General features: G+C 35.6%; 1 protein-coding gene across 1 annotated transcript; it reads left to right on the plus strand.

The window, feature by feature from the left end:
- Positions 1-2,226: 2,226 nt before the first annotated feature.
- LOC131153403 (guanosine deaminase) lies at positions 2,227-15,728 on the plus strand. Its single transcript, XM_058105687.1, has 5 exons — positions 2,227-2,615; positions 3,839-3,898; positions 4,470-4,660; positions 15,298-15,402; positions 15,511-15,728. The coding sequence occupies exons 1-5, from the start codon at positions 2,600-2,602 to the stop codon at positions 15,697-15,699; spliced, it is 561 nt and encodes a 186-aa protein (XP_057961670.1). The 5' UTR covers positions 2,227-2,599; the 3' UTR covers positions 15,700-15,728.
- Positions 15,729-20,991: the final 5,263 nt, after the last annotated feature.

A 20,991-nucleotide genomic window follows, 5' to 3' on the forward strand; every position in this document is an offset into this window, starting at 1 on the left:
GACAGTTACAATAACACCCTCTAATCATTCTGAAATACTAGTTATCCATGAAACTAGTAGAGAATGCATGTGACTCAGATAAATGATTTCTTATATCCAAACAAATTGTGGTCTTCAATCAATCAAGGGTATTTCAACAATTTTATATGCAGACAACGCTGCATGTATAGTTCAACTAAGATGAGGATACATAAAGGGTGATAGAACGAAACATATTTCTCCAAAATTCTTCCATACACATGAACTCCAAAAGAATGGTGATATAGATGTTCAACAGATTCGATCAGGTGATAATCCAGTAGATTTGTTCACCAAAACTTTGATGTTTTTGACCAATTGTATAAGACCCGACATTACATTTGCTGTAAATCTAATAGCAAGATATAACTCTGCTCCTACTCGGTGACACTGAAATGGAATTAAGCACATTCTACGCTATTTAAGAGGTACATATGATTGGAGTCTATTCTACTCATTTGATTACAAGTCTCAACTAGTAGGATATGCAAATGCTGGATATCTATCTGATCCTCATAATGATAAATCTCAAACTAGATGTGTATTTATTTACGGAAAAACTGTTATTTTTTGGAAATCTATAAAGCAGACAGTTACAACAACATCCTCTAATCATTCTGAAATACTAGCTATCTATGAAACTAGTAGAAAATGCATGTGGCTCAAATAAATGATTTCTTATATCCAAGTAAATTGTGGTCTTCAATCAATCAAGGGTATTCCAATAGTTTTATATGAAGACAACACTGCATGTATAGTTCAACTAAGAGGAATATACATAAAGGGTGATAGAACAAATCATATCTCTCCAAAATTCTTCCATACACATGAACTCCAAAAGAATGGTGATATAGATGTTCAACAGATTCGATCAAGTAATAATCTAGTAGATTTGTTCACCAAAACTTTGCCTACTACAACATTCAAGAAATTGGTTCATCTCATCGGAATGAGACAGTTAATATATAAGAGACATTTAAGGGGCAGTGTTATGAAAACCATAAAAATTAATGGCCGTCACTCCTTCATTTTTCGCTTCCATAAATTATGTCCCTTCGTTTTCCACCACCATAAATTATGTGCTATCCTTATTACCCTAAAAAGGCCCTCTCTCCCTCTCATTTTGACATACACGCATAAGACTTGGAGTAAATATACAAATAAAAAGGATGAGAGAAGAAGAGAGATAGAAAGAAGAGAAATATTTTGTACGAGGCCGATTTCAAATCATTTTATAATTCCTCTTGAAATAGTGATACTTTTTATCCTATCCGCCGATGGAGTAGACATAACCGAACCACATAAAATTTATGTCTCGTCTTTATTATTATTATTATTATTATTATTATTATTATTATTATTTACATCTTTTACAAAAATAAAAAGAATATTTGTGGATTTAGGAGATTTTTAAAAGACAAATTGAGACTTGGTTGATTTGATTTTTTAAATTTTGTTATTCAAAACAAAGTTAGAATTTCACAATTTTTTAAAAGAAGAACTTACCAAGTTTCTTCCAAATAATAAAATTTAAGATTATTTAAAATGTATAAATTATGAATATACCATTAATAATATTACCTATTAATTAAATTGAAAATTTTAATGTGTATTTTCTAATTCACAAAATTATTTTTGTTAATATTTAATAAAAAATACTAATTTTGTACTAATAATTTCTAGACACATAATTTACCAATATATTTTATTATTAACACTAATGCACCATAGTAGTTCATAAAATATATCAGTTATATTTTATCATAATAATCTCTAATATCAAACTTCACTATTATAAATAATTAATAAAGAATAATAATTTGATAATAACAATAGATTATATATTAAATACAATTTTAATATATATTAATAATTTTATTTCACTGCTATTATATTAAATGCTAAAGTATATGATTAATAATAATTCATTGTAATTGCATTCTTAATAGCAGTGCATTATAATGAACAATTAAACAACCATTGTTAATTTGCATAAATATTAATCCTTAATAATTGAACTTAAAAGTCTAATTAGGACCATCGAATTAAGATGATTATTTGTTGTAAATATTTAACTCACGGTATTTTCATTAATATCTCTTTATTAATTAAATTAGTTAATAACGTAAATGAAAAAGGTAATAAATAATAATACAGGTAATAACAATTATTACCTGTATTATTATTAGAAAATATATATATATATATATACATGTCATGTGCACGCAAGGGCGTCCCTCCCTTGCCGGCAGCTTCCAAGCCTTTACCTCCTCTGGGCAGGAGCAGGGTTCTTGCTGTCGCTGTGTCGCACGGGTTTTATTGATTATCTAGAAGCAAGAGGAATTGACGCGGGATTCGGCTTTTCTACGTCACCTCACTTTCTTTTTCTTTACCGTTTTCTTTTTCCTCTGGTGTTTTCTATCCTTCGAGCAGTATATAATATTCCAATTGGTGGACCGCTTTCTTCGTTTTATTTCGTACTTCCCTTCTTTATCTACTTTCTTTTTCTGATTCCGGCGAATTTCGTGAATACCCATTTCCTTAATTCATTCATTTTCACGTCTTTCACTTGAATTCTATCATGGAAGATGCGAATGGTACGATTCTTAAACGTTTATTTTTCTGATTTTCATTATTTGAGAGTATTTTAGCATGCTTGATCTTTGATGGTTGTGTATTGATATTTGATTTAAGGCTTTGTTTTGGGGGGCTCGTCAGATAGATCCATAGCGAACGGTTTTTGCATTTTGTATCCAGTTCCATTAGTTCTTGGTTATGCAGAATTGCAGATTTTTGTTGCATGTTTTGTTTCTTCTTTTCTTTCAATTTTTGAGCAGGAAATCTCTGTTGAATATTCGTTTTTGTATTTTTTTTTTTGGTTTTGCACCCTGTTGGCTTTTTATTCACATCTACTGTTGGATAGATCCGGAACTGCTGCTTGCTTAGTCTCTTCTTTCCCATGTTTGGAGTCAGCGACTAGTCTTCTCTCTCTCTCTCTCTCTCTCTCTCCCATTCCTTTTCTGGGTAGATGATCTGTATTTGTTACAATCACAATTTTACGCCTTTTTGAGACGTTTATAATGGGTTGCGTTCCTTGCCGTAATTTGTACATCAGACATGTAATTTTATACTTGGGATATGTAGATAATGATTCGAATATTCAATTAAGAAGTATTTGGATGTTCCTTGAAATTGGATGACTGGATCCTCTTTTCCTTACACCTTTTTGCTTCAAACCAGTCATTTGAAGCGGGTCAATTAGCTGAGGTTTACAAGCTGAAATTTCACCTCTACCCTTAATAGGATTAGCCAAATGCGTTTATCTCACAGCCCCGATAATACTCACTCAAACTGAAAATCCATAACTCAATTGCTATAGGAATACCGTTTAGTTGACCTATGCCTCTTTGAACGGCCTCCGTTAATCCCTTCGTTCTTTGATAAGAAATGATATGGTGGTATGGTCTCCGATCATGCAAATTGAAAAGTGAAATTATTAAATGACATTTTTAGCAGTGATTATTCCTATATCTTTGAGACTCTCTATATGGGTGGCAATAATTGTTCTTCAACAATGCTATAGTATCATGCTTTATATTCCCATTTTATAGTTAAGCAATTGAGGATGTTGACATATAGCCCACTCAAATGAATTTCTCAAGCACAAATTTGACCATATTGTCAAGAACCTATACATGTGGCTACAAAGTGGGGATACAAAATATGTTTGACAAACATTTTCTTTGTTCTTGTTTTTGCAACATATGAGCATTTGATATAATCTATTCCTTTTAATTTTTTGTTGTTTTCTTTTCTTTAGTTGTGGAAGCTAAAGATGGAACCATTTCTGTAGCCTCTGCATTTGCTGGCCATCAAGAAGGTAAGGGGTCCTTTACGTTATCTAGTTACTTCTTTCTACTATTTTCTCTCTCAAGTAAAAATGATAGGATATGGTACCATATATTATCAAAACTGATTTTTTAAATTGTTAGCCTGTTTTTTTTACTTTTTTCTTGTGTTGGAGTAGATTTAATTCTATTTTCTACATCCTTTTTCAGTTCTTTTTTTTTTTGAATTTTATATTTTGTTGGATTGTGCTTTTCCACCTTGAGATTTTTGTAAGATGACACGATCAGTCGTTTGCGAGCTAATATGTCAATTTGGACTCGCTCTTTTCACATCACTGTCTCAATTTATGTGATAATTCAGAAGGCTATCTTCATCTACTAAAACTATTTTCTTGTTCAGTCATCTAGCGATACATGTTGAAGGGTCATTTAGATGCCTCTTCTTGTATATCACTGGAACATAATTGTATCTCTCATTCAGTATTCCCCTGCTGTATACCTTTGATTTCCTTTTTGTTGAATACGGGGCTTAGGCTTTTGTAACATTTATATGCATGGCTTCTGTTATTATTGCTTCATTTTTTCGATTTGTTGTTCAACCAGTTGTACAGGATAGAGACCACAAATTCTTAACAAAAGCAGTAGAAGAAGCATATAAAGGGGTTGATTCTGGAGATGGAGGCCCATTTGGAGCAGTTGTTGTTCGTAATGATGAAGTAGTTGTCAGCTGTCACAACATGGTTTTGAAAAACACTGACCCAACTGCACATGCAGAGGTTACTGCAATAAGAGAGGTTAGACTAAAAAAATCATTGAGCAATGATCGCAAGGGATACTCTGTTCGCATTATATTTTGGTCGGACCAATTGCTTTGGAATTCTTCCTGTAGAAATTTATAGTACTTTTAAAAAAATGACATTTTGTAATTATGAATCTCATGAACTAACAAAAGGGCCTTATTTGATATTTTCTAGTTAATTATTAACTGTGAATCATGGACATGGATATGGCTACAACATGTTAATTGTGAGTGCACTGTTTACATTTAATTATGGAAATGGATACAACATTACTAGACGGAATGATTGGTTGAATCCTAAAAAGAACTATATATGAACAAGGAAAATGACCAACAGTAGAATCAACAGTAAATAAACATACATATACATATGATAAGCCTGAAGATTTTTTTTTAAACTTCATTAAAAATATTTAATTTGTAATTTATTATTGTTTATTGATAATCAAGCAAGCAATGCTATTTTACAGAAAGAGAAGTGCCCCTTCTCCTTCTCTCTCTTTCTGCAGTTCTTCAAAGAATTTGATCTGTTGTCACAATGAAGTTATATAATCCTTAAATTTTGAAGCATTTCACCTTGTCATCGTATGAAATTCCCATGATTTTTTTAGCATCTTATAGTTTGAACAAGTTTTAATTTGAGCTTTGTATGCAAGACTGTTTGTTTTGTAAGTTTATTTGCATAATACATGCATAATGAAAGGAGTAAGCAATTATAGGGTAGCTTCTGTGCAGTGGCAACAACTTATCTAGGGAAGCATCGTGCTAGTGCTTGTCACGTTGTAGATCTTTTCAAGTTCTTCCATACGAGAAGTTGAAGTGTGGTAATTTTAACTAGAAATTTCATCTTATTCTGCCAAAATTATTTTATTTTTTTGGTAGGCAAATATCTGTGGTCAGAAGTCGCGGAAACTACAAAAAATGTCTGTATGAAGATATTTTCTATGCTTAACAAGGATGAACTTTGATGGTGTAGAGATAATGCCCATTGTATGCAACATTTCACTTCTATGTTTATTCTCCTATTTTTTTGCAAGGAGCTTGTCTGGTGATTTAGTGAATCGTACATTATGATGTTATGGTCTGTTACAGATGTCCTGCATATTTGGTCCGGCATTTTTGTTTCAAATCATATCTTGGTCTTGAATCACTATTTGAAAGGACAATTTAGAACTTTTAGTAGTTTATGTTCAGAAGTTAAATGGTCATTATGTACTGGTAATATTTGTCATTCTTTTGTGTTTAACAGAATATGAATAAGAATGAGGGAGATTGTAAAGGTTGCAACTTTAAAAAATGAATTCTTCCATCGAAGAGAAATTTGTGACTTTTTTTGGGGTCTGGGTTTCGATTTAGATATTTCTGTTTGGATTTCATTTTGTATGGGCAAAATAAAACTTCTAACACTCCAAAATGCTGGTAAGTTCAGTTATAAGTTTGACATAGTTTGGATTAGGTTTGACCGAGTAGTAGGACATGAGCTTATTTGACAGGGAATATAGAAGAAACTGCAAAGTAAAATTTATAAAGCTTAGAATCCATACTTCTGTTCATGTGCAGTAAAAACTTTGTAGAACTTCTGCTTGGCTGATTCTGCAATCTGGATTCATGGGTTCTTTATACAACTGGATTTACACTACGTGCCCTGCCTGGCTTCCACTCCACATTTCCTACCCTTTATAGAAATGCCTCCATATTTGATTAAATACTCAGGACTGGAACCGCGCCGGTGGTGCAACTATGGTGCTGAAGCAAACTAGCTCTGTTTCCAATTGTTACCCAATTCCCACCCAAAATCTTGAGCTGTTAGGTTGTGGAACCATGGAACTCTTAATTATTGGTTCAAATTTAAATTTCAAATGAAATGGATGAGAATGAATCTGTGGTTCAAAACAAAAATGAGCATGGTGGAAGCTTGATATACATTGTTGGTCCGCAATCTAACAGCTTAAACTTTTAGGTAGAGTGGTAATCTAGCATGGTATTAGAGCTGATTACCAAGTGGTCTTGGGTTCTAGGCGGCTTGCCCATGTTTATTGTTTGTTCCTTATAATGGTTTTATTTGTCATTTTATCATTATCTTTCCACATGCTGTTGGGCTGCACGTCCAGTTTTTTGGGGGGGGGGGGGGAATGTTAAAACTTGATTTACAATGCTGGCCCACAACCTAACAGCCTAAGCTTTTAGGTAAAGTGGTAATCTAACAAACCTAATAGGTCTGGAGTTATTGCAAGCTTGGGCTGCAGGGTCTTTTTGGTTAAGCCCAAGTTTATGGTATAGAAATGCGAATGGAGGTGGGCTTATCCAAGGAGGAGGATTCAATTCAGGGCCTTCAACTTCTTCCTCTGAACAAGTTAGTTGCTGTCACCCTAGGGGATCATTTGATGACTTGGTGGAACTAAATACTCAACAAGATGTTCTGGTAAGGTGAGAGAGGTACGTAGGGTTGTCTGATCAGCTGATGTAGGAGTTACACAGGGAAGAAGAAGGTTACAGTTAGTGGAGAAATGCAGATTCACAGAGGGGGAAGCCTAGTAAGGGTGTGAATTTGGGGGGGGGGGGGGTGGGGAATGGGTTGTTTCAATTGTTCTAGAGAGGGGGCAATCCTTTGGAGTCTGATAAGAGAGATGGTGTATGGTGTATAGATGGATGCATGTTGGTGCATAGTCTGGTATATGAGATGCTCAGTTGCATTCAGAATCTCAGCCAATGACATTTGAGTTCAATATGGATGTTGGGGTGGGGTGGGGTGGGGGGGGGGGGGGTTAAAGGTCTGTTGTTAATAAATTGACAGATCATGTTGATGTTCCAGTGTCACAAACAAAGCTCCTGACATATCAAATTTGATGATGATTGCTGAGTCTGTGAAAAAGGCAACAGAGGCTGACACATTTGATGGATGGACGTGTGATTAGGCTTTTCTATACATGGTTAACTCTTGTTTGGAACTGATATTGAGCATGGTATTGGTTTTGATAAGGAGCATCTAGCCATTCCTCTTCCTTCTAATCTTGATATTAATTCTCATTTCCGGATTGCTTATTCTTCTATTCCTATTAATATTATTTCTGAGAATTAGTTTGCAGGTGCTCCAAGAAAGCATACTAACCCTTAAAATGGCATGATACAGAAATGGAGTCTCATTATTACCAAAAGGTTTTTGGTCAAACTTCCTGTTTGTTGACCCATTGGTTGGTGGCATGGGTAGTGGGGATTCTCAGGCTTTGTTGGATAGGTTGGTTGATGACGTTGAGAAGGAGGCAAAAGTAACATTATTTCCTTCTGCAAGGGAGGCTAAGAAAAAAGAAAGAAATGAGGAAGTTGCAGAAGTCAGCGTCCTCTATCAATTATGTGGGTAGGGATGGTGAGAATTCTCAGGCTTTGTTGAATAGGTTGGCCATTAGGTTGGTGGGTGCTGGCTAGGAAGGAGGTGAACGTAACATTATCTCCTTCTACAAGGGAGGCTAAAAAAGAGAAAGGAGAGGAGTTGCAAAAGCCAGCATCCTATATCAATTATATAGGGAGAAGGGTTTTGAGTTGGAATTTTAGGTGTCTTGAAGACCCCAAGAAACATCATGTGGTTAGGCAAATGGTCTCGAAGTATTCCTCAATGTGCTCTTAATTTAACAGTGTTGGTAGATAGGTCTTGGATGGGGAGTATTTGGGAGTCGAGGTTTAAGGATTGGGAGTTTGGTCCTTTTGGAGTGTGCTTTCCTCTTTTGTTTATTTTTATTTTTATTCTTTTTTTTTTTGGGTTTTGGTGGGGGGGGGGGGGGGGGGGAGTTGATAATATGCTTGCAGTTCTTTCTATGTGTTCAAAAGAGGCGAGGAGGGGTGAGTTGTGGTTCTCCTCTATGTATGATCCCAACTGGCCTAGGTTTTGGAATTCTCTTTGGGAGTTGTTTTCAGTGTATTGTCTATGTGGAAATTTATAAAATATCAATTGATTACTCTCTATGCTCTTTCTTTGGTGATTGTCAAATTTTGGATGCTACTTTGGTGGCTAATGAGGTGCTGCAAGATGTTAGGAGTCATGGGAAATATTGCTTTTAAGCTTGATTTTGAGAAGGCATGGTTAGGTGTGTTGGAGATTTGTTGATAAGCCCCTCCTAGGGTTGAGTCAAGTGGACACGGGTGGGCTGCAAGGTTTCCTAGTAATAGGAGGGCTTGGGTTTGATTATGCACAAAGGCCAATCCTTAATTAATTGGAAAGGAGCTGTAGAGTCAGTCACGTTCTCCCACAGTTTTGTGCTGCTTTTTTTTTTTTTTTGGGGGGGGGGGGGGGTTTGAAGGGCTCGTCCATGTTGGAATTCCTGACTATCAAAAAAATTTAAAAATTGTTGATAAGGTTTTGGAGGATAAGGGTTTTGGAAGTAGGAGGAGGAGATGGATGGGCGTTTATAGGGAGCTTTTGCCATCATTGTGAATGGAGAGCCCAAGTTTTGGTTTACTGATTCTAGAGGTGTCAAACAAGGTGATCCATTGTTCCATTTTTTTTTTTAAAACTTTAGTTGTTGATACTTTAAGCAAGATGATTTATTGCTGTGTGGATAGAGGTGTGAAGATTATTAGGTTGAGTTTTGAGTATGTTGTTGTCCCTCATAGTGATGTAGGACAACAGCAGAAATGTGCGAGAATTGAAAAAACGAGGAGGAGAGAAGAAAAGAAGGTGCTGCAGGATATTGAAAATAGAAGTAATTAGAGGTTGAATTGAGTGTTGAAGAAGAGAGACAGCAAGCGAAAAAGACAGAACATAACACAGAAAAGGGCAGAAGAGGACAAAACAGAGATAGGATCAAGGAGGAGGAAGAAGAAGGAGAGGGAGGCTGCACAAGAGAGAGAGGGAGGAAGGGAGGGAGGGAGACTGAAAGTACAGTCTTGGCTTAAAAACAACAATTGTCCAAGTAACTTACAGACCAGTAATCTATACCGACTACTACTAAAACTAAAACCCCCCAATAAAAGAGGAAATTACACAAACAAAGGAAAACATAATACTAACACAATGTCCTAAATCTACGCCTAAAACTAGTGTAATGAATGGGCGGCCTAAAAAATATAGGTGGTCCTCCGTGTCATAGGCCAAATACTTCACACCTTGTGAAGGGCCGTGTGACACTAGCTAAAGCATTCTTGTTTAACTAGTCAGCCAAAGTATACTGTGGTTTACCAGAAGAACACATTCATGATAGTTGAATGAAAAGCGAGCAGAAAGTAAACAGTTCATATAACCAAATGACAAGCACACTGTAAACATTGAAGCAATGTTATTTATTAACATCCCCTCCGTAGGCAATGTGTATCTACCTAGGGAGGCAACTAAGCTAAACATGTTTATAAAAGCTAGTGAGTTTTACGAGACTAGTGAACACTCACCCTCCCCTAAAGGGCTTTATATTATATTTTAATTTTGACACTAGGAAACATCAAACTAATTGAGGAGTTTTACTCCCACTTTACACTAAGGCGTAAACATGCTCAAAGCATTAAGCCTATACTGCTATTTACATGATGGTTACTCATCCCATGTACACAAGGCAAGCAGTCACATGCAAGCATAATGCCTTGAACAAGCTTGGCTTGTGATATTGTGTCAAACTCCTCTTGCTGAAAAGAACGTTGCTCCAGGGAGTGACTGTAAATATGACAACAACTCAAGGAGCACTCTCATGGACAGCATCATGAGTAAGCCATTTAGCATTTGAATCGGCACAACCTCTCCACCGAACTAAGTATCGTTAAAAACCACCTTGAGGAGATGTCACAAACTCATCATCCAAAATCGACTCTACTATCTCCTGCAGTGGCTAAGAAATAGGAGGCTTGAGGAGCTCCTGACCCTATAGGAGTACTTGATGGCAAAGCAAGAGGCTCAAAGGTGTCTTGGTAAGGTTTCAAATCCTCCCCATTTAAAAATAGATTGATGGTCATATAAGTAGGCAATCCAAGTACATATGCATTAGGTCCAAGTTTCTTAAGGATGGACAAAGGGCCAATGGCACGAGCATGTAGCTTTTTAAACAAACTTTCAAGGTAGAGTTTAGGCCTAATGCAAACCATGACAGTCACCTACACTGAAGTCTCTAGCTCTATAATGCACATTGCAACAAGTTTGGAATCCATATTACTCATGGAAAGTTTTCACCTAACCTCGTCATACAATTTACTAGTAAGGTATCAAATTCTCCACATTAAAGCCTAGACTAATGCTCATAGGAGTAGGCAAATAAAGTAAAAAATATGCATTAGGTCGTTTAGCCAACAACATAGGCATGGTGCTTTTTAAACAAATTCCTAAGGTAGAGTTCAGGTCTAATGCAAACCATGACATTATCGCCTACACTAAAGTCTCTAGCTCTACAATGCACATCGGCAGCAAGTTTGGATTCCATATTGCTCAGGGCAAGTTTTTGCCTGACCTCATTATGCAACTCAGTGTCAAATCCTCATTATATTCTGAACTAATGCTCATATGAGTTGGAAATCAATTAATGCATTAGGTCCAAGTTTCTTAAGGATGGAGAAAGCGCCAACTATATAGGCATGGGGCTTTAAAAACAAATTTATAAGGCAGAGTTCAGGTCTAATGCGAACCATGACACTCTCGCCTACACTAAAGTCTCTAGCTCTACAATGCACATCGGCAACAAGTTTTGAGTCCATGTTACTCATAGCAAGTTTTCGCCTAACTTTGGCATGCAACTCATGAATGTGATGGACAAAAGACTCACACTCTGAAATATGTGCATTTGGTGGCAAAGGAACAAGATCAATGGGTGTAACTGAATATACACTCAAAAGGACTATTTGACATTGTGGACCTTTTCACAAAATTATCATATAAGCACGCTCAACAATAGGTAGCACCAAGTCCCAATTACCCTATTTTTTCTCGAATAGTCATACACACCTAAGTAGGTTACCAAGAGTTAGGTGAATAGAAGAAAACATCAGGTGAGTCCCACACATTTTCTGAAGTGTTTCTAGAAATAATTGGAAATTTGATATCCCTATTGAACACTAAGGAAGTTGGCAATGTGTGCAATTTGATGACCTCTTTAAAGAACAATATAGCCAAATGAGATGCATCAGAAGTCGCATTACATGGGATAAAATGTGCCATCTTGGAAAACCTAGGGAATCATGTCCCTAAGCTGTTTAGAGTCTTAAGAACAAAATCCAAACTTAGTAGGTCTCTCCAAGGTATGTGTGGCATTAATGGACCCATGTTTTGTCTACTATATTTGGTTGATAGGTACGACAATGAGACACTATCCTAGCAACATCCCTCTTCAAGGAAACTATCTTCAACTAAGGCAACGGTTTTATCCCTACCTAGATGACTTGCTAACCCGCCAACATGCAGTTCCCAAACTTAAAGAGTGCAGGGAATGCATAACCTAATACCTCTAAAGATGTATTACTTATGGATGATGAAATCTAGAAAATCTTTTTGATAGCCCTCACCTTGATTAGCCCAAAGTCAGGACAAATACGATACTCATACTTCATACAGTCAAACACAATGACCTCAACTCTTATGATATGGAGAATAGCTGCTACTAAGGCCATCAACCACCTTAGTCTCAACTAGAATAGAGTTTAAGAACAAAGGTATACTTGTTGAAGAACTCTACTAGCACACTTAAAACTCAACTCTTCTATGAACTTAGAGATCGAAAGCATGGTCAAAAAAGAGCACAGAATCTTGGGGTAACAAGAAATAATCTCCAATGTTGAAGGGATCTCGCTACAGCATAAAATTTTTTGTCATATGTGCTCTATCTCTGTTTAGCATCTGAGAGTTTTTCACTGAAAAAATGCTATAAGGTGTCCCTCATGACTCAAAATCCCACCTATACTTACCCTAGAGGCATCATAAGCCACCTCCAAGACTACTAAAATCTAGATACCTAAGGACATATGTTTTGAGTCATCTTTTGCTTGACCTCTCTAAAAACTCTAGCAGTTGAAGGGGTCCAATGAAACTCCCCTTTCTTCAGACATTCAATGATGGGAGCCTTGATGGTGCCTTACAAATTGCCTATAGAAAGTAGCTAGGCCATGAAAGCTACGAACCTCAATAATAGTCTTAGGCCCAGACCACTCTCTATTGGCTCTTACTTTATTAGGATCAATGACTATTCCATGTTTAAAGACCACAAAACCAAGAAAGAGCGCACTAGACTGTAAGAAGCAGCACTTATTAAGTTTAGCAAACAACTTCACTTCCCTTAAAATGATGAAGACCTTATAAAGATGTACAAGGTGCTCCTCTCTAGTCTTACTGTAAACCAGCATATATTGAAATAGACCACTAGGAATTTTTCTATGAATGGCTGCACAACATGTGTCATAACCCTCATAAGAGTGCTGGGAGCATTGGAAAGTCCAAAGAGCAACCAGCCACTCAAGCAAATCATCCTAGGTCTTGAAGGCCATTTGATACTAATCCCTTGGCCTAATACCCTAAGTCTAATATGTTGATTTCGTTGTGCAAGTCATCTTGGAGTACCAATTAGAGCCAGCAAGCATTTCTAGCGTATCCTCAAGTCTAAGGATAGGAAACCTGTACTTGATGGTAATTTTATTGATGGCTTTAGTATCCGTATAGGTCCTTTAAGATCCATTATTTTTTGGAGTTAGAATAGACTATGTCTGACGAAGCCCTTGTCAAAGAGTTCTCCTACCTGTCAGTTCAATTTAGCATGCTGGTTAGGGTTCATCCTATAATTTGGAAAATTAGGTAATTGTGAAGGCGGAATGAGGTCCATAACATGTTGAATGTCTTGCATAAGTGGAGATCACTAGGTACCACGTCAAAGAACTCAAATTTCAACTCTTCTACATCGGGTGGATACGCACATGGAAACTCTCAATCCTTGAGCAATGATTGCTAAAATACACATGTTTTCTAAGCTCTCTTGCTCAAAAGCTCTATGATATGGCATGTGAATACTTCATTGGATTGGGACTTAAAGGGCTATCTTGTTCCTGAACTTGAGATCCTTCGGCGTGGGCTTGGTAGGGTTCAAGATGATCTTCTTATCTTTATGCCTAAACACGAGTTTTCTTTACCATGATTGGTTACATCATACGATCAAAGAACCTTTGATGCCCTAACATGACATTGCCACATCTATCGGGAGCACATCACAATAAACGATATCTTTAGAATCTCTCATTTGGATGGGTACAAGTGACCTCGTGGTGACAAGTAGATCTGTCCTGTTTACCCAATTTACTTTTAAAGGATGAAGTTCTGGATCTCCCTTAAAGTTCAATCTTCCTACAACCTTGGAGATCACATTCATGCAATCATGCTACTACCCCCATCAATAACTAGCTTGTATGTCCCATCTCCACAATGAATCCAAGTGTGAAAAATAATAGTCCTTTTCGACTTCTCACAATCCATAATAGTGGATAAGACAGACCTAACCACACTAATGTGGTAATTATCCTCAAAAATCATCAGCAAGCTCACCCTCAAGTCCCAAGTATACAATGGCATCTACAAGCTTTCAGGCACGCCATCAGTTTCATGCTCTTAAGCCAAAGCTTGTTGGGGATAGCGAACAGCGATGTGATCTCTAGTGTAGCAACAATGACATGCACAAATGAGCTACTAGTTTGAGGATTACTAGACTCTAGAGTGAACAACGTGATGGGACTCTATTTGCTTTGCAGAATTCTCCCCAAGGGCAGATTGCGGGATGATAGTTCTAGACCGAGGAAAGGATTTGGAGTGAAAAGACTCACTCATCTGAGATGAAGACCTACAAGGAATCTTGAGGTACTTTAAACTTTCTGATAAGCTGCCTCAAAAGACAGGCAAAAACAATTTAACCTCTCTCCTAACATCCTCCTTAAGACTATTCACGGTCCTAGTTATAGTTTGATACGTGACATCAACAATGCACTCCTAAGCATTAACTTTTTGAGTCGCTCAATATAGCTTGCTACAATGGTAGTTTGTCAATGGTTCAAAAAGTCACTAAATAGCTGCTTCTTATGGGAAAGAAAAAGGTACTTCTCTTTCAGTCATTGTCTCATCACTTCCCATTGGGTAATAGGAGGTTCATCCAACTGTTCCAGGGGTGATTACACAGTTTGCCGCTACTTTCTGGCTGATCCTACAAGTTCTATCTTGGCAAACTGAACTTTGTCCTCACCCTGTATACACTACTCAAAAGTAATCCTCTATCTCCCCTACCCAATCTAAAAAGGGGTTCAGGTCTAATTTCCCATCATAGGTAAGCACATCTACCTTAACCCTTTTTGAAACATTTCCATAGTCCTCCTGATCATGCCAAGGGGTGTGTGGAACATACCTAGGGTTAGGTTGGTACCATTGCCAAACCCTCAAAGCTACCTTCCTTTAATCTAAATTCTAGTTAACTGTTCTGTGAGGTGTCCAAATTTTTGGTCCGCTGAATCTTGAAGAGCATCCATTACGCAGCTGTTTTTCCCCCCAAGGACGTAGATCCATAATTGTCTTGTTCCTATACATGTGTAATTATTAATTTGTTATTCTTTTCAGATTTTTTTAACCTTCATAGAGCTATTAATATTTTTTACTTGAACACTGTTTTGTTTGCGTCTTACCTTGGATTTCAACATTTCTTCCAGGCATGTAGAAAACTCAATCAAATTGAGCTTGCAGACTGTGAAATATATGCCTCCTGTGAGCCTTGTCCAATGTGCTTCGGTGCCATTCATCTCTCAAGAATCAAGGTCCAGTCACCCCACCCATCCTCATTTTCTCGTCGCATAACTCAGAATGTTTCCCAATTTATGTAATTTCCTTATTCTTTTCAACGGGTTGCTCTTTTATTCACACAGAGGTTGGTTTATGGGGCCAAAGCCGAGGCAGCTATAGCTATCGGCTTCGATGATTTCATTGCAGATGCATTGAGGGGTACTGGATTCTACCAAAAAGCTCACCTGGAGATCAAAAGAGCAGACGGTACGGGTGCTGTTATTGCAGAACAAGTCTTTGAGAAGACAAAGTCCAAGTTTACTATGTATTGAAAATTTGTACTCTGGCTTCTGCCTAAACAGCTAAAATCTCTCAGCATTCTTCTAACTGCGCTGTTGCAGACGCACTGAAACAAATGGTTTCACTGATTTTATTTAAAATTACCTTCACAGCTCTGTTGATTCACTAGATCTCAAGAGTGATGTCTGATGAATATTGCAGTTTGGGGCTTGTATGGTTATGTTGAGCCCCCTGGACAATCCTATAATGTTTTTTGAGAATAATAGTTTGGAGAAAAAATAAAAGCAAAAAATGAAAGTATTTGTATAATATATATTTTTTTATTTTTTATTTTTTAAAAGCGTAATCGGCACATTTAGGATTTCTTTTTTTGGTAAGTAGGCCTTATTAATACCAAAGAGGGATTACAAATTTACAATAAGTGAACAACACAGCCTTCACAATACTTGAGTATGGCTGACTATCCCATTTTCACATTGATATTTTTCTTTTCTTTTTCTAGCTTTTCTTTATTTGAAAAAAAATATAAAAATTTACGATCTATTTAGTTTTGAAAAGTATTTTCCTTTCTTTAAATTTTAATTTTTCAAAAAATTCTAAAAATTTTAGCTTATTAAATTTTTTATTGAAAAGATAGAAAATAAGTTCGCTTAAAAGTGTAAAATAATTTTTTATTTTCAAATAATCACAAAAAGGAAAACAATTTTGTATAAGGTACAATTGAACTAATGAATTTTGAGTTTTGAATTTATATTCGTGTGAATTTAGAAGAAATTCTGTACATAATTCATATAAATAAAAGTCTAAGATTCAAATTTCACGCTCCGGTATCTAAAGTAAGAGTTAAAAATCTTAAAAAAAAAAAAAAATGAAAAGTGATTATCATTTTTGACTTTTCTATCTAAATTTAGAAAAATGGAGAATAAAATTTTTTGTATATAAATTTGAAAAATTGGAAAACAAGGTGATAGTTTATAATTGTTTTTAAAAGTTAGAAATAAAAGATTAAATTATTTTGACAAGCAAATAGTGTCAAAATTGTTAATTTTATTTATTTATTTATAAAAATTATTGTAAAAATGAAAAAATAGCTATTTTTTTTTTTTTTGTAATTTGTTGGAAAACTAAAATGAAAAATAAAAACTATTTTTCAAAACTAAATAGTCCTTAATGTTTCCGAAATAGTGTTTTAAATGAATTAATGGATCAGGATAACCATTTTTACATAAGTGAACGGACTATGATTTAGAAAATCAATTATAAAAATTAAAATATAAAAAACTGAAATGACAATAAAATAATTATTAAAAATAACATTGTAGTTGTATTTGTCAATGCAAAATTTAAAATAATGCAGAATTCCTTAATACTGCACAATTCAAATTATTAAATAGAAAAATATTAAAATAAAAAAACTATTGTTATTAAAAAAAAATATTTATTTTAAATCAAAGTAGGGATATAAATAAATAAATAAATATATTTATTTATATATTTATATTACATGCACACTAAACAATCCAATGAAAAAATTTGAGATGTTATATAGCCCATCTTAAAAATAATTAGTTTATAAAAATCATGGATTAATCTCATTCCACTTTTACTAACATAATCAATTTTTAGACCAATAAAGTACGAAAAATTTCAAAACTTTCTAAAAATTCAAATGTGTAAGTTTAAAAATTTCAAGTTTGCAAAGTCACCACGGAAATAATGTTATATTTCCAAGCTATTAAAAGAATTTCTTGGGAAAACAATAATCTATTTTAAAAGTTACCTAACAAATTATAAATCTTATTTGAATCTAAATTTAAAATTTATATAGGTTTATCACAATTAAAGCAAAAATAAAAAAATAAAAAATCAAATCTCCAACTTAAACTTTGAGAAGAAATAGCTTAGAACTCGCTTTGTAAGAAAACAGAGGAAGGAGACGAGAGAGGTCATAAAGTGTGAGGCATGGAATTTTGGAAAATGCTCTCTTCAATTAAGATACAAGCAGCTAACTTATACACAAAATTCCTAACAAATTAATTGATTTACATATTAGAAAAACAGAAGGCATCTTAACAAGGAAATATGTACAAATAATAATGAAAAGAATAATCAAAAAATAAAAAATAAAAAGGAATATAGCTGGTCATCCTACAACTTAGTGTTGACTCTCATTATGTAATAGCCCCTGCAAGATGGAGAATAGAGATTCACTATTCCCTTCTTGGCTAAATGCTGTTGGAGAAGGTAAGGAGGCAATGCCTTTGTAAAAATGTCGGCTAGTTGGTATTGGGATGCAACATGAGCTGTGGTGACAACTCCTTGAATTTTATCTCTTATTAGGTGACAATCCAACTCAATATGCTTAGTCCATTCATGGAAAACCGGATTGGCAGCTATGTAAAGAGCAGCTTGGTTGTCACAATAAAGCACTATAGTTTGTGGATGTGGAATTCTGAGATCAGAAAGCAAGTAGTGCAACCAAGTGAGTTCGGAACAAGTTGAGGCCATGGAACGGTACTCGGCTTCAGTCGATGAACGGGATACCATAGTTTGCTTTTTTGTTTTCCAAGAAACAAGGGAATCATCAAGAAAGATACAATATCTTGTAATAGATCGATGAGTGTCAGGAGATGAAGCCCAATCCGAGTCGCAATAAGCTTTGAGCTGAAGTTGAGAGGTAGAGGGCAACAAAATACCTTGTCCCAGGGCAACTTTGATGTCTCTTAGCACTTTGTGAGCAATGACTAAATGTTGAGTTCTCAAGTTGTCCATAAATTGACTAAGGAGCTAGAAAACGTAGCATAAATCAGGCCAAGTGAGGGTTGGATACAATAAGCGACCAATGAGCCTCCTATAAGAGCTTGGATCTAAAATGGGGTCGCTAGAATCCTTGCTTAATTTAAAATTCTGGTCAATAGGCAGCTTGGTGGGTTTGTTGCCAAGGGTTCCTGAGTCAACCAAAATATCCAATGCATATTTTTGTTGGCATAATTGAATTCCTTTAGAAGATCAGGAAACTTCCAAGCCAAGAAAATAACGTAAGGAACTAAGATCCTTGATCTTAAATTAGCTATTAAGGAAAAACTTGAGATTTGTGATGTTCGTGGGACAATTTCCAACCACAATAATATCGTCGACATAGATTAGTAAGGCAATAAATGCAGCACCATCAAACTTAGTAAAAAGGCTATAGTTGGCTCAAGATTGCTGAAAAACCAAAGCAATAAGAGAGGAGGAGAATTTTGAATACCATTGTCATGAGGCTTGCTTAAGGCCGTAAAGGCTCTTAAGCAACTTGTATACTTGGTGAGGTCCTCCTTGTTGTATCTCGGGGGTTCGCGCATGTAAATCTCCTCTTCTAAGTTGTCATGGAGGAAAACATTGTTAACATCAAATTGACAAAGAAACCATCCTTGAATTGCTGCCACCGAGAGCAAAACCCACACTGTCACAAGTTTAACTATGGGGGAAAAAGCCTCCGTGTAATCTAAGCCCTCTTGTTGTGTAAAACCTTTGGCAACAAGTCTTGCTTTCATTGTAGAGATCCGAAAATTTTAATTTATGAAAATAATAAAAGATAAGAAAGAGAAAGAAAAGAAGGAAAAGAGGGGCATCAGCAGGATTCGTCGATGAACCCATGGTCTTCGTCGACGAATATCCTTCTAGGTCATGTTGACAAAATACACGTGTCTCTTCGAAGAGAAGATAGAATTTCAGGCTATTAAGGGTTAATCCATGAACCCATTACATTCATCGATGAATACCCTTCTGCAGTTCGTTGACGAGTACACATGTCTCGTTGACGAAGTCACGTGGTCAACGGTCTATAAATATGCTGAAATCGGGATTCAGCGTGAATTTTCATTTCTCTCTCCTTTCTCTCTCTATAGGTTCGGTTTTTCCACATTCTCTCTTCATTTCTGGTCCCATTCTTCCCCAGTTTGACAATCAGGAATCACTACGATGATCTGGGGAAGATTCTCTAAACTTAGCTGAAGCGGATGGTTGATTTGGAGTCCTTGGGCACCACTCCAAAATCAGGGTAAGTAAGGCATTTTAGGGTTTAAATGTTTATTTTGAGTATATAGGACCTAGGAAGTGCTAAATGAGGAATATTTTGGGAGATGAGTTGATTGATTTGGAAAAAAAATGTGGATTTCAGGGTTTTGAGTTTCGGACGCCGTGGGCATGGCATGAGAAATATGATATAATAGATTTATAATAGGAATGTGATTGAAATCGGAATATATGATTTGAGCTGAGGAAAATGAGATTATGAAATATATATATATATATATATAGTCATCTTGAATTATTTTATATAGAAATAAAGTTAAGGAATTTAATTATGTTTTACACACATAATTGTGATGAAATGATATTCTTATATGGAAATGATGAAAAGTGGCATACCGATTGATTTTATAGAAAAATGAAGAATGTGATGTGTATATATGTGTAATTTACTAGGGAATAATGAAATGTGGTATTGATATGTTTTGTTGAGAAATATTGAAATACGAGAAATGAGATATATATATTATGAGGAAAATGAAATAGAAAGATGATGGGAATACCACTGATGTGATGAGATGATTGTGAATACTGAATTTTGAATGCTGAAATGTGAATACTGAATTAAAAATGTTAGAATATGAATATAGAAATATGTAAATGAGTACCCAAATGGACTATTGTTGATAGAGAGTACGGTACCGTTGCTAGTGAGGTGATAGTGCAACCACACGGTCTCATAGAGAGTATGGCGAGATAGTCGAATGGGCCTATGAATGGTTGTGATGCCCTCCTAGGGTCCGGACCAAGATTGGGTAGGTCATTCGGACTACAGACACGTTTCCCTTTGATTTAACCGGGTAGGCCAACCGCGGTTAGGTCCAGCCTTTGGGCCGCACAATCCAGTTATGGGGGAAAGCTTGACGATGAGATGGAATAACCTCAGAGCAGCCATGAGTTATAGACCCATTATGGATTTTATACTGACAGAAACTCATGTGCTGGATTGTGATTACTCATTACAAACATAATAATAAACAACAATGAGTTACAGACACGTTGAGATATTTATATAAGGATACCCATGGGTTGGAATGCGAAAATGAAAATGAGAAAGAAAAGCTTATTAAAGCTATTGAGAAAAGAAAATAAGAAAGAAAAGCTTATGAAAGCTATTGAAATATGAATATAAGAAAGAACAATTTATGTAAGAAAATGTGAATATGATTTTGAGAAATGAGAAAGTACGTATATGATTATGAAAATGATAAGAGAGCATTGAAAATATGTTTTATATACATATATGATTA

Source organism: Malania oleifera, chromosome 4 (genome assembly GCF_029873635.1).
Source record: "Malania oleifera isolate guangnan ecotype guangnan chromosome 4, ASM2987363v1, whole genome shotgun sequence".
Taxonomy (NCBI): domain Eukaryota; kingdom Viridiplantae; phylum Streptophyta; class Magnoliopsida; order Santalales; family Ximeniaceae; genus Malania; species Malania oleifera.

Coding starts and splice junctions, on each gene's coding strand:
- LOC131153403 (XM_058105687.1), top strand. Junction 4,661..15,297: donor AGGTTACTGCAATAAGAGAG/GTTAGACTAAAA, acceptor CATTTCTTCCAG/GCATGTAGAAAACTCAATCA. Junction 15,403..15,510: donor TTCATCTCTCAAGAATCAAG/GTCCAGTCACCC, acceptor TTATTCACACAG/AGGTTGGTTTATGGGGCCAA.